This window comes from Protomyctophum parallelum, assembly GCF_964188405.1.
Source record: "Protomyctophum parallelum genome assembly, chromosome: 5".
Taxonomy (NCBI): domain Eukaryota; kingdom Metazoa; phylum Chordata; class Actinopteri; order Myctophiformes; family Myctophidae; genus Protomyctophum; species Protomyctophum parallelum.
The window spans coordinates 47994603-48008920 of record NC_139702.1 but is presented as its reverse complement, the minus strand read 5'-3'; the positions used below and the strand labels follow the sequence as shown (position 1 = coordinate 48008920).

The 14318-nt window shown below is 40.9% G+C and overlaps 1 protein-coding gene across 1 annotated transcript; it reads right to left on the bottom strand.

Moving 5' to 3' along the window:
- Positions 1 to 207: 207 nt before the first annotated feature.
- Positions 208 to 12960, bottom strand: nol11 (nucleolar protein 11). Its single transcript, XM_083764629.1, has 18 exons — positions 12808 to 12960; positions 10654 to 10767; positions 9667 to 9723; positions 9144 to 9292; positions 8725 to 8782; positions 7992 to 8133; positions 7474 to 7680; positions 6896 to 6972; positions 6070 to 6193; positions 5738 to 5829; positions 5480 to 5545; positions 5135 to 5319; positions 3872 to 3997; positions 3413 to 3649; positions 2863 to 2941; positions 2509 to 2601; positions 2061 to 2168; positions 208 to 1013 (listed from the first exon to the last, which is right to left on the bottom strand). Exons 1-18 carry the CDS (start codon positions 12952 to 12954, stop codon positions 900 to 902), a joined length of 2175 nt encoding a protein of 724 aa, XP_083620755.1. The 5' UTR covers positions 12955 to 12960; the 3' UTR covers positions 208 to 899.
- Positions 12961 to 14318: the final 1358 nt, after the last annotated feature.

Below are 14318 nucleotides of genomic sequence, written 5' to 3'. Positions count from 1 at the left end.
AGAAGATGTGATTTGATCATCATTCATTAACAAGAATATATGATAGCCTAAATAAAAGTTTTGGCTATTGAATGCCAAAAGATTTATTGCACAATAGAGGAACACCTTCTGCACTACAGCGGTTTTGCAAATGAGATATCATAATCTTGAATGAATTCATTCTGAATTCACAAGATATGAAATGAATAATTTGAAATGTCACACAAATTAAATCTAAAAACCCCTTTACAGAGTTGCATTTATTAAAACAAATCACACTTGTGTGAAGTCAGGGGCACCCACTGTGGCTGCCACGTGACATCACTGTTTAAAGCAAACATTAAAAGTCCATAGACTTGGCTGCCGCATGGCAGCCGTTCAAAAATAGTGTCACAGATCCAGATTCTTCAATGTGATGAATTATATGAAACACAAAATGTATCTACAGAAAACATGCTGCAAATCTAATATAACTGATAGATCTACATTCATAGTTTTGACACATACAAGACAGTTAAATCTCACTTTTATCAAAGGTACCCCCATTTCAAGTAAAGATTAGCCTTTTGCGAGCCAGGCTCTGTACTGTTTTTAATATAATATAACAGGGCTGTCTCTGACTCTTAAGGAAAGCGGAGATAGATGAGTGAAACAGACATAGATATAGGCTTGATAAAATACTGACCAGGTTAAAACATGACTTGAGGGATCTGCATTTTAACAATGTCTGAATGTATAAACTACACAAGCAATTGTGTAGCATAAAACACATGAATCATTCTGGTGGGCAAAATATTGTACAGCATGTATGCCAAAGCAGTACACACAGAATACAAAACTGTACAAACAGATTGAACGGGTCAAATATGGGAAGGAGAAGAGACAGCCAACATTTTTATTAAAAATGATCTGGAATTATCCTAAAACAGCTCGATAACTTCGAGGGAGTATTGTCCAATGTCCTTCTCCACCTTCATCTTATGGAGCTCTTTGAGGCTTCCTTCCAGCTTTCCCAGTTCAGAGTAAAGTCTCACCTGAAGAGGGATCACAAATTCACAATTTTAAGATAGCAAGCTGGTAGTACAGTATGTTTAACCAAAATGTAAAAGTTAAAACTTAGAAGTAATTATAGACACCATTGGAGGTTTCAGGGTCAATGGAGAACATATCTCTAATACTTACATAATGTAAGTAAATACAATTATTTTAAGGTGTGAAAGATTTAATCCTTCGATTAAAGTGGCATGCAGTTATTTTGCCATGAGTATTTAGAAAGCTACATTTAGTTTACCGTATACTATTTTCAATGGCTGACAAAAACAAACAAAAGGTCTATGCAATTTTGGTTAATATAATTGCCATTCACCCTTGCCATTACCCCAGTAGTTAAAAATGTCATGACATACAGTATAGTCAATCCAATTATGAGATGATTGGTAATTTGGGGTGCCCCCCTATGGGTGTAAACTGTACATGGCATGACTGGTTTACAGTTCTATATAGGTAGGTTTATACGTTTTATCTATCTGCAAGTAATCTGGCCAAATTCTACCCTGGTTTAGAATCAACCTGCAGTAGGTGCAATCAAGACACAGCTACCTGTAGCAACATATCGTTGCTGTCTGGAGACCACATAACTCCATTTTTGAGTTGTTTGTTTTTTTGCACGTCTGTGTGTCGTTTAAATATTGACCATGACATATTTTCCATTGACAATGGAAAATAGTAAAAAACACTTTGGACAAAAGCTCTCAACTCCATTGGACCCTCAAACTGTAAAGCAACCAACTCCACCACCTCTCCCCCTCTCATGCAAGTAATTAACAATACAGTATATAAAGTCACAACACCCAACTTTGATGAGGCAGTATTGCTTCGTTTACAAAATATAAGGTTTTCTTACTATCCTGAAAATATATATATTTTTCCTTTCCTGAATTTCTTTGGAGTTAGGTGGTTTCTTCCTGACACAACGGAATTTTGGTTGTGTCCCAAACTGACCTCATTTAGAAAAGGAACCATAAATAGATTAATATACATTGGAATCAAATCACTCACTCCACAAAGATAGAGACTGTTACCTGAGACTTGACAAAACTTTGGAGGTTCAACAGTAAGCCTCTGGCCTCTGGAGACATTACCAGCATAGTGAAATGAGCATCCAACATCAAACATACCCAATCCATGATCTAGAGGAGACAATAAAGGAAATAAATGTATTTATAATGTAATCTATAATGATGAATATCAATTTAATAATCTGGAATGTATGACCTGATGACCAATCCTCCCAAATCATTAACAGTTATTGATTCCCGTTTTTACTGTTCCCGTCTTTTTACAACGTGGCACAGAAGGGTCAAGCCACCTAGAACTGCGTTTGTCCTTTATGTACGTTTGTTCCCAACTCTATATTTGGACTAACATAATACTATGTCATCATAATTTATAAACAGCACACCTACCAATTTGCTATCAATAGTTACAGATTTCACAGCTGATTATGCAAGTGTTCAATGGGATACAAACCAGTGTCAATGATGGTGATCTCAACCCATGCATTTGTGGAAAGGCATCTTGGGAATATTTCACATAAAGAAACTGCAAGTACTGGAGAAAAAGCTGTAGGGGGAAAAGAGTGGAATTTCAAAGGCTGGTAGGAATTGAGGGAATTTGAAAAGGGCTCGTTAATTGCCTCTTGAGCCTAATTTATGGTTAGTTTTACAATGTGTCGCTTGACAAAAATAACTGATTCACAACAGAAAAATTGGGAAACCGTCCACTATAAATTACACACACAGTCTTTCATTTTCATACCAGTAATTACATTGCTAACAAATCAACCATTGAGCACAGGTAGGCACATTAGCAGCTTGTACTCACAAAGACTTGAGGAGCCGAGAGGTCTTTTAGGTGTGGGAGGATAAAGGTGTCACTGTAAGACGTCTGCAGGATCTCATTGCTGCTTCAGTTAAGACATTAACACCTTCACAGTTTTAGGTATTCTCTTTTAATGTTTGTATTCAAGATTTTTCCCTAAGATTTATTTATTTGGCAGTTTGTCATGTTTTTGAAGGAAATTAAAAAAAAAAGTCTATTATTTGGTTCCCCCCCCGAATAGCCTGCCCTGAATTTTTGCCTATTTTTTCAATGTTCGCACCAGTGTTCACGTGGTTTATCTACTTTACACTAATTATCCATATATTTGAACATTCGCTAGAGTGACAAAATGTCCCTTTGTGGGATCAATAATGGTCTATTTATCTAGTACTGTACCATATGTAGAGTATGTACATGGTGGGTTTACTAGTGTAGTAGACTAGCTGCTTTTGGTTGGGCTTCAAGTACAATGGTAGACAGACTTGACGTATTAAAAATGTCCTGCATATCCATTTAATTTTGTAATCCATTCCTAAACACAGAAAGAGGATACAGTAGCACAGCCTTGTGCAGGCCCACTGGACAGGTCTGCCCTGGTTGGCCTGACGGCTTTTCCGTGTCATCTGCTGTGGTCTTCACTGGAGCTTGGCCTCCACCGCAGGGATCAGAACTGTCAGGACTAAAACCATTCTGCACGCCTCCTTGGCTTCGACATGCTGCAAAGACGGTTTCCATGAAGGAGAGACTATCAGGCTCTAGCCCTCCTATCTCGGTATCACTGTCTGGAATGCTGCAATGAGAACACACATTGCAACATGGCTGTTCAGGAATAGAGAAGAAACCTGTACAGTATATACTGTAGTAATGGGGTGGAATAGCATGGATTGCTGAACTCAATTTAAAGACAGCCTTTAAAAGAGTCTGGCAGTAAAATAGTGCCAATTCATGCAGAAAGAAAATAAATGAGAACAATAGTGACTTGGTTTTTCTTTTCATTCATTATTGAGTTTACCTGATGAAAGTTTTGAGACAAGCACAGGTCAAAGCTTCAGGCACATCTGGGAACAGCTGCAGCGAGAGCTGACACAGGGAATAGTCTTTCTTCTCCAGGGCCAACAGAATAAGGCTGGGACACACACTGTGGAATACCAACAGATAACATTTTACAAACATATGGCATAGTGCATAAGGGGTGAGATGCATAGAATAGCGTTTATCTGTATACTATGCATGTATCCTTTTTTGAGTCCTTGTGTCCATCTGCAGCGAATCTCATTTTGTCAATAAATCCACCGTAAAGGTTATTGTACCTGTAGTCAATCCCACATATTTTCCACCTTTTGCCCAATAATCTCAAGCGGTTTGACGATTCTGCAAGCTTTGCTGACAACGTTCATTGTAGAAGATGGAGGGAATGGTGCTCATCTGTCTGCACAACCCTTTGCATTGCTTTACGGATGAGGTCAGTACAGTTAACATTAAATAGCCAGTCAGGATGCTTTTGGTGGTGCCTCTGTACAAGGCTTGCAGAACCCTAGGGATCATGCTGACCTTCTTTCACCTGAGAAAGGAAAGGAGTTGTTGTGCCTTCTCCAACACCAATTCAGTGTGCACATCCCAGGTGAGTTCCTCAGTGATGCTGACGTTTTACACTGCAGCACCTACTACTGTATGTGGATAGGGGTATATTCTCTGCCTGGCCTGTAGTCTACATTACAATCAGCTCTTTGGTCTTGTCGATGCCGATAGGTGTGACAGGTTCTCGAACTCATCGTTGTCCATGATCAGATATATATATATATATATATATATATACTCGTCTGCGAACATGACCACTACATTGGAGCCGTGTGTGGCCACACAGATGTAATGTACAGGGAGTAGTGACGGGAAAACAATTAATCTTGGATACATCGTGATGCAGCAGATGTGGTCGATTCTGAATTGATGCACAGACAGATTTATTTAAATGTTAATTTAACATAATATTGACGGAACAAAAAGGCATTTTTGTGCATGCTGCTAGTAGGTCAAGGAAGACACTCAAAGGTATTTATTTGTAATCTGCCTCATGGTGGGGCTATATCAACCTGCTTTACATTTTTGTCTATAACTCTGGAACTACTACTAATATAAATCCTTTATGATGGTTTATGATGCAACTCCCCACAATGGCAAAGACCATTTCTGACTAACTAGATGTTCTGCTATTTTGCATTATCTTCAAAAAACAGTTTGCTACTCCTCCTCCAGATTTTGTCCAACGCTCACTGACCTGTGGCATAGGCACTGTGTGTGTACCAGCTGTGCCAGGGAGCTTGGGGTGTAGAAGGCTGAATCGGCCAGGCTCCGCAGCACCAGGCCTGAGGCCAGTAGCCCCACCGATGTCTGCAGGTCCTGGATATCGGTTCTGGAGAGGAGCCCTTTTACCTCCCTCTCTACCTCCTCGGCCGGTGCATTCTGAGGAACAGAAAAAGACACCGTTAGGTCCTGTACACCTAAGAGTAAAACATAGAAAAGTATAGTCGTGTAGGCTATTTTATTTATTATTTATTTTGTGTTGGCTAGCTAAGAAGTGATGCAGGTTAGAATACCCTTCAACCAATAATCTTATTCTTACCTTGATACGCTCCAGAACTTGGTCAACAGTAAAGGCAGGTGCTGACTGGCTCTTACGGCTCAATTTCTGGGAAGAATAATCCAAACAAGCAAACAAGTTACTTGGATTGTCAGAAAGAGTTTGATGTTTGGAAAATGATTGTCATATGTCATTTGTCTGGGGACTTAACTGGTAAATAAAAAATCTTCATCCATAGGGGAATTAACAGACGTTAAAGTATGATTTTGTTAGCGGTTAGCTGAAGACAAAGTGACTTACAGACTTCCTAGTATCCACTGATCTTGAAGCCTGAGTCTTCTCTCCATGAAGAATAGTATTCCATGATGGCACCAACACTGGAATTTTAGACTCTAGGATAAGAAAAAAGTAATCAAACATGATTTTAATTTCCACCCATGAACACAATAGAAAACTAGATCAAAGAGTTGGATAAATTCTTTCAGCATAATTTGTATTTTATATAATCTTTTCTCATTTATTTTATGAGTACTGTATTTAAGTACAGTATGAGTAAATATTACATGCAGCCAATGTTTGGAGGAGTCAAGCTGCTTTTATGTTGGCATTATATTGCTCTGATGTCTCCTTACCTTCAGTCCCAGCCTTCTTTAATTTGCCCAGCGCTGAGGCTAGGGAAGACTTGGCACACTCATACGGGATAACAGAGAGGGCCTTCCCATGGGGAATAAACAGCTTCCCAGAGTAACTCCACAGCTAAACCAGAGAAATTCAAATGAATGCAAAAACCTTTCCACAATCAAGAATATAAAACGTCCACAATTTAATATGGAATTAAATTGGAATGATTGTGTTACTCATTTATCTAATCAAAGGTTCATGTTTTTTCTCTTATTTTCCCCCATGGCACAAGTGCATCAGACGGCAAAGTTTACAGATGCATATTTTACAGTGCTTTAAGTGTCACTTCATTTAAACATCTTAAATTCACTTGATGTTCAGTAGCCGATAGTACCAAGCATTCAATCTACATACATTGCTGCAAGAGGACGATCAGATGACATGAAGAGTGTATTTTAATAGTGTAAACTGCTATAAAGTTGTGATGAGGGACTGTAAGCCCAGTCACTGTGGAGAGCAGATTGGATGTTCTACCAAAGTCATACAGTCCTTCATTAGCACAGAGCAGCCACAAGGACAGGGAACCTTGGCCTCAATATGAAAATAAAAATAATGACGTTGAAGATCACAAAAATGTACTACTGAACAATTCTATTAGACTCAGGTTTCCTTCCCTAACTCACAGCTAAAAGTAGCAAATAATATTCCTATTAGTATAACTACATCTTGAACCACTTAACATTTGGTCAAACAAACACGGCTATAACAGCATCTCACTGCAAACAAAACAAGCTCAGTGCCACATCCAATTTTATGTTCATATTGTAGCAATCCTACCTGTCCATAGAGTTTGCCTGCCATCTCCTTCCCCGCCTGGAGTGTCTGGAAATTGGTATTCCAGATGCACAGGAAGTCTTAGGAGACAAGGACAGAGAATTCATTCAGAAACTGCACGTGCTAGCAGGAGATATTAAGATTCACAAAGCTCGGAACCAACTGGTTTGAAAGTCTTGAAACACAACATACTAAAGAGTGTGTGTGTGTGTGTGTGTGTGTGTGTGTGTGTGTGTGTGTGTGTGTGTGTGTGCGCGTGCTCCAACTGAAAAGCTGAGTTGTCCGGAGTGTCTGCATTTAAATTGTGGTGTCAACGACGGAATACAATAATTGCAGCTTGTTCATATTCGGATTCAATGCATCTACAGGTAACTAAATGGAGTTATTGTATATTTATACATTAATTAACAATTCATTTAATTAATTTTTAACAGATGAAAATTCCAACGTTAGTTAATGAGTCATAAAGAAACAAAATACCAAGGCACTGCCCGGTGAGCAATGAGGAGTTAAGCGTGCTACAAAACAGAGTGCTACAAAACAGCATGTACATCATGAATATTTTAAGTTCGAATATTTACCTTTGCCGGCCCCAGCAGAGGGGTGTGGGACCCCCACCACAGCCACGTGGGCTTCATCCAGGGCCAGGGCTGAGGCAGCCCCCAGAAGACCCTCTCCGACGGGCAGACTCAGAAGCAGGTTCCGGGGCAGGGACAGCACCTGGGATCCCTGTTCAGTCGCGTGGCCCTGCACAGACACCTCACTCTGGTACACATGACCGTTGGGGTCTGGGTAGATGGAGAAGGATGAGACAATAAGAGGAAAATACACCCATGTGTCACTGACAACATCATCTGCGTGTGGAATATAACCCAAATGCAGCTATGTCCAAATAGCATGTGTGTTGTCTAACAAACAAATCAGTTAGCTTCATATATGGACACAAAAGGGGCATGCCAGGGAAAGGGACAAGGACTGACAGATACTTAGAACTTACTTAGTTAATAACAGCATCTTAATCTTTAATCTGTGTTTGCCAAATACACTCTTATATTATAAAATCCTGTCAGTCACATCTATGCAGTGCAGTTGTACTTACAGAGATAAAGCAGGCTGATGCTTTTGTTCCGGTATGTAGCAGAGAAGCTGAGTGGGGAGAGACCAGGCTCCTCTCTCTCCAGCTTGTATATCTGCAGTGTGTTAGGCTTCAATCTTTGTAAGTAAAGGAACTGATCCCCCTTCTGTGGTAAGACACAAGATATCAGTATCTGGATTCCACATTCAACATGTATGAAAAAAGCCTACAACATCATGAAAGACACCAGCCATCCCGCAAATACCCTGTTCAAACCACTCCCTTCCAAAAAACGCTACCAGAGCATCAAATCTCGCACCACCCGTCTCAGTAACAGTTTCTACCCCCAGGCAGTCAGGCTGCTGAACAGCTGACCTTGAACTGTATTGCACTGTTTTGTCACTTCACTTGCACTTTTCTTCTGTTTTTTTGTCTTTTTCTTGCACTATAGAGGTTTGTTTATGTCCTGTGTATGTAAGACTGAGAGTGCTCAGAGCAAAATAAATTTCATTGTATTTATACTCTGTATCTATACACATGACAAATAAACCTGAACCTGAACAATGATTGGCATGAAAACAAACAAGAATCAACTAACATTTTGGAGGGGCCCTCCAATGCATGGAGACAAAACAAAGAAGAATCAACTAACATTTTGGAGGGGCCCTCCAATGCATGGAGACAAAACAAAGAAGAATCAACTAACATTTTGGAGGGGCCCTCCAATGCATAGAGACAAAAAATAAATCAGCTTCACCAGTTCAGTTGTGAAGATGACAAAGCGCTGAGTCTCTGCCATGATGCTTGTGCTCCACCTAAAGGTCACAAAAGGCAATGCATCAACAGCAATCCAAATTATCTGACAGTAAGAAATGTAGTTTGTATCGCTATCGTCAGCATGTGTAATCAGTAATGACTATACTGTACAGGTTGCATTTTTAGTCCACTGGTTATGACTCACTACATTCCTGACAGTACAGAAAAACATTTTCCTTGGATTAATTAGATTCTCAAAAAGCTGTTGAAATAAATCAATTTCAAAACACTTATAATCTATGCAGGTATAGTTCCATTAGCATTATTAATCCGTACGACATTTCTGGAAAGTAGACCCGCCAGTACTGCGATTCTACAACACCTGATAAATGCAGGACTCAGACTAACGTCATCACTCACCTTATTACTTCCTCCTGTGCCAGAACCTCTTCTATGGGCTGCTGGGGAGCGGATAGCAGCGAGTCCAAATGTCTGACCGCACCTCTCTGGAACAGAACCACAGGCTCTGTTCCTGGGGCAGCATGGACCCTACACACATCTGAAGACACCTGAATGTGTCCAGGTAGAATAAACAGCATGGTGTTAATAAACAGCCTCAGTTGTGCTGCGTTGTATGGCACAGTCTCTCACTCACTTACATTAGAGTTTCCGCAAAGTAGAATTCATTTTGACAATGTATAAATTAGGCTTCAGCACAGGCTCCAAGTCGTGAGCACCTGTGAAGATCTTTAGCTGACGGATAGCATTAAATTTGCAGTCAAATTTGTTGTGCACTTCCTTTTGTCATTCGTTTCGCTCTACAGCCGGATTGGCTGGGTCTGTTAAGGTTCAGAAATGTGACAATGGCACAGTGTGCATGGTAGGAAAGGGGGAAACATCCAATGACAGACGCATTAACACAATCAATTATATTCATACTCACAGTTGCTTTGAAGGTCTTGTCTAAATGTATGTCTTCATCCTTCCAAACTCTGATAACCTACAAAAAGAAAAACAGAACAGTTTATTAGTTTTACTTGCTGCAATGGTGAGATGGTGTGTCAAGTAAAAATATCACCACTTTTCAACAAGGTAAAGCTTCAATGTTCGGGAAGCACAAATGTATGGGGCACACAATTGACAGGTGTTTTAAATGTTTCATGTAATCATCGAGCCATAACATTGATGGCTCGTTTAGCACAACAGTGTCCGTTTAAAATAAATAAATAAGTGACATAGGTTAGTTTTTCCCATTGAACGTAAAGAAACAAGCCACAGATTAACACAATGTTCGGTTTTCCTGAAACGGAATGGCAATATTGGAAAGGTGATTGTTAGGAAAGCCAGACAATAATGTCAGGCAATATTGTTGGTTGCTAGGAGCGTCACAGAAAAGGTGAAACCAAGAGTCACTTGTCCAACGGACAAGGTACAGTATATTTTACATGCACTTTTCAAGAAAGATTTATATTATTAGTTGTCCCAGACAACAGGACAAGACGTAATGTCAAGCCCTGTTAAATATATATATCATGATATGGCAATATATTATGACATGGCTAGACAAAGTTTCAAAATGCTACAGCTGCCAACGTGTTTTGGGCATGGAGACAGAGCCTTCACCAGTTCATCAGTGGACCCCGATATACCCCGATGGTTCATGAGGCAACATAATATCTCCAGAAACAGCACTGCCCACGACATGTGAAACGATATATAGCACAGTCCTAATAAGAAGCAATTGTTACCATGTTACAATGGACCACAATGGAAACAAGCCACTCTGGGCCTTTTGTGTCATCCTTTTAGAAAGGTTTTCTTGACTGTATGGCCATACTGTTATCAAACACAAACATGTGCCTAAATTATTCAAACCAATCAATCAATCAAACCAGTGTGCCAACAGGTACGGATGGGACATCCTACGTACCTTATGGTCTGAGACAGCCACATACTCCTGGGTTTGGGAGTTGTAAACTGCTGAACAGGTCAGGGTTTCTCCTTGTTTCACCGTCCAGCTGCCAAGCGGCTTCTGGTCTGAAACCTTAAAAGAATAAGAGTTAGTCCATTATTAGAATCTGAATGCATGTGTTTTGAGTAAACTGCAAGATATGTGTCAGAAAATCACTAAATGCATTTTTATTTATTTTCAGATTCAACAATCGACACTCTTTGCAAACTAACATAATTTATAAGTGATAGTTTCTGACATTACTGTAATCATTACCATTAATAATATTACTAGTAGTGAATAGTGATCATACGGTATTATCACTAGCCTAACCACACATCAGATAGACAGAGATTCTTGTTATTGTGTAGGTTGGACTTGGATTACGATCATGTTCTCTTTGTTGGCCTAGCTGCCCAAAGTCTGTCAACCAGCTTTTGTTTTTATACGTGGTGCCAAAGTTTGTGTTATTGCCATTGAGAATGCATTGGGCGTTTAAGTTAAATAACTCAGAAACTATAAAACATTTAAAAGTAAAAAGTTCCAGCATGTGTCTCCACAGTCAGCTGAATTATAAAAAGTGTGAATGGAGTTTCTAGGTGAATGTGATTTTTTAAAAGTTTTGCGTGGGCTCACAAAGTGTTAACTGTGAGTGGATGACCCAATAAAGCATTACACTTGTTTACAAGAGGGTCCACCTTGTTCAATTCATCATTATACAGTGAGGGGAAAAGGGGGGGGGGGGGGTATTCTGATTTTACGGGGACCATTTTCGAATTGCAGCCGTCCGTAGGTGCCCTTTGAGAGCGGTTTTGAAGGAGTCAAGGGATTTGCATGTCTTAATGACTTGGTAGGGCGTTCCACATTTTGGTGGCATAGGAGCGAAAATAATTTAGTCCCTTGTTTGTGCCAAATCTGGGTTGGGATGGTTTGTTGCACTCCCTCTGGTGTTGTCGTTAACATTAAGGAAGTATTTAGACAGGTACATGGGTATCTTCAGTTCTTCACTATCTTGGTGGTGTATCGAATATTATGGACCAGACCCATTGCAAGATGCTGTACTCTTGTCATCGACCCTAAGCCATTCCAGCCTGTCAAAGTGGGCAGGGGTGAGGTGGGTTCGGGGGTGAGGCCAAGTAGGAGCCTGACCAGTTTGTTTTGGGAGGTCTGAAGCCTTGTTTTAAGGCCTTTGAGGTGCTGTGGTACCAAGAGACAATGTCTTGTATCGAAGGCTATACAGCACGACCCGGTCCGGTCCAACAGGACAGAACATAACCAAAGTAGAGTAAAGTAGCAGCTAGCCCTCCAAGCAGAACCCAATGGTACTGAAGTTTCTGACATTTTGACGACTCAACAAAATATCAGAAAAGTTTTACGTAGGGTCCCGAGAGGGGCTAAGTAGCAGCGTGCGACCAATACCAGATTTTCGGTTCCAATTACTTGTTTGCAGAGTCGAATGGGGCTTTCTGTTACATGAGGTTATATAAAGTAAAAGTAACATGTCTGTGACTGTCTAGTAAAGTAATCAATCAATCAAAAGGGGAAAAGCACAGAAGAAAGTTGGAGGGGAGGGGGGGGGGGGGGTGTCTGTGCATGCGGCTACGTAGTACGTCGTTAAAATAGTAGAAGATGGGTAATAATGATGTCGTCACGACTCACAACATTACACGAGAATTAGCCAGAGCGACACGAGAATCTGAGAACTTTCAAATCGCATTTATTTTTTAGGGAGCGAGGTTGATCGCAAAGCTTTGCTTCATGCACAGCAGACACAACCACAGTAAGTATAGCTCTGGTCCATAGCTCTAATCTAATGCGTTGCATTCTAAATGAAACGCATTAGAGCTATGGACCAGAGCTAAGTAAGTAACATTGCACACGCTCGCGGCTCGCCTGATTATAGTGACGTTATACACGCATTAGCTCTGGTCCGTAGCCTACAACGGCAGCAAGGTCTATTAGGGCCATGGACCAGAGCTATAAACGCATCTGCTGTCACGTTTGTTTTCTCCCTGTACATAAAAACGTCTGGGTTTCCGAGGCTAGTTTTCGAGAGCCCATCAGCTATCATGTGGCTCACTCAATCAGGACACGCTCAGTCAGACATCATCATCCTATATCGGTGTAATTTACCTTGAACAAAGTGACAGATCTGCTCGATTCCGTGACGACGACGTGGTCGATGTCTCTCTCCACTTCAATTCCCTGGATTCCTGAATCGGAAATATTTTGGGTTTGTGTGAGTGCGCACAACGTGTACCCCTCGTACAGTGCGGCCATGTTTGTTTGAGAGAAGAGAAAACAGACAGAGCAGTCCAATCTCACGAGACTCGCACATAGACTGTAAAAAATGCTCGCACGTCGGCCCGTTCTTCTTCTTCTTCTTCATGGGGTTTTATGGCGGTTGGCATCCAAATAGTTGCATTACCGCCCCCTTCTGTTACTCTCGCTTACTTACAGTCTATCGGATAGACTGTAAGTAAGCGTGTAAGTAAGTAAGCGTGATCAGGTTTATTAAAGAAACTGGGTTATGGGATAGACTCTATCCCATAACCCAGTTTCTTTAATAAACCTGATCACCGTGCCTCTCCCCGTATTATCCTCTGCTGCACCAATTAACGTATTAAAAGTTATTTCTTCAACTCCCAACCCTCTCAGCTCTTCCACCATACTCTCTCTTTCTCTCTGATACTGTCTACAGTCCATAATTGCATGCTCCACCGACTCCTCCTCCTGACAGTGTTCACATAGGCCTGTAGGATGTTTGCCCATCACCTTCAATGTTTTGTTTAACGCACTGTGTCCCAACTTTAGCCGTGTTATTACTACTTCCTTTCTCCTGCATCCATTACTGTACATTCTACTTCCACCCACTTTACTTTGGCTGCTGTAGTAATGCCTTCCTTTTCCCTCTCCATCCCATCTTTGCTGCCATTCTTCCATCACCTTCTTCCATACCACTGACTTAGCCTCTGCTTTACTTATATGAATTTCCACCTCTATTTCCTCACTTAGCAGTGCTTCCTTAGCCAGCATATCTGCGGTCTCATTTCCCTCAATCCCCACATGCGCTGGTACCCACATGAACTGTATCTCCACTCCCTTTTGGATCAAGTTATGGTGCATGTGAAGCACTCGATACATTAGATCTTCTCTGCACTTTGACCTGAATGACATCAGGCTTTTAAGTACTGAGCTCGAGTCTGAGCACACCACCACCTTTTCTGGTCTTGCCTCCTCCACCCACTGTAACGCCATTAATATTGCATACATTTCTACTGTGTATACCCCCAGTTTATCTTACGCTCGTCTGTATCTTGCCCTAGGGACTACAAAGGCTGTCCCTGTTCTACCCGTCTCTGGGTCTACTGATCCATCTGTGAAGATCTGTATATGTTCACCATAGGCCTACACTCAGAGGGAAATATTGTAGGCTACTGTGGTAGAAGTAGCCTAAAAGTATAGAAATTGTAAATACTAAAGAAAGTAAAAGAAATACCTCAGGATTGTACATATACTTGAGTACAGTAGTTGAGGTGTATGTGTGTGTATGTGTGTGTGTGTGTGTGTGTGTGTGTGTGTGTGTGTGTGTGTGTGTGTGTGTGTGTGTGTGTGTGTGTGTGTGTGTGTGTGTGTGTGTGTGT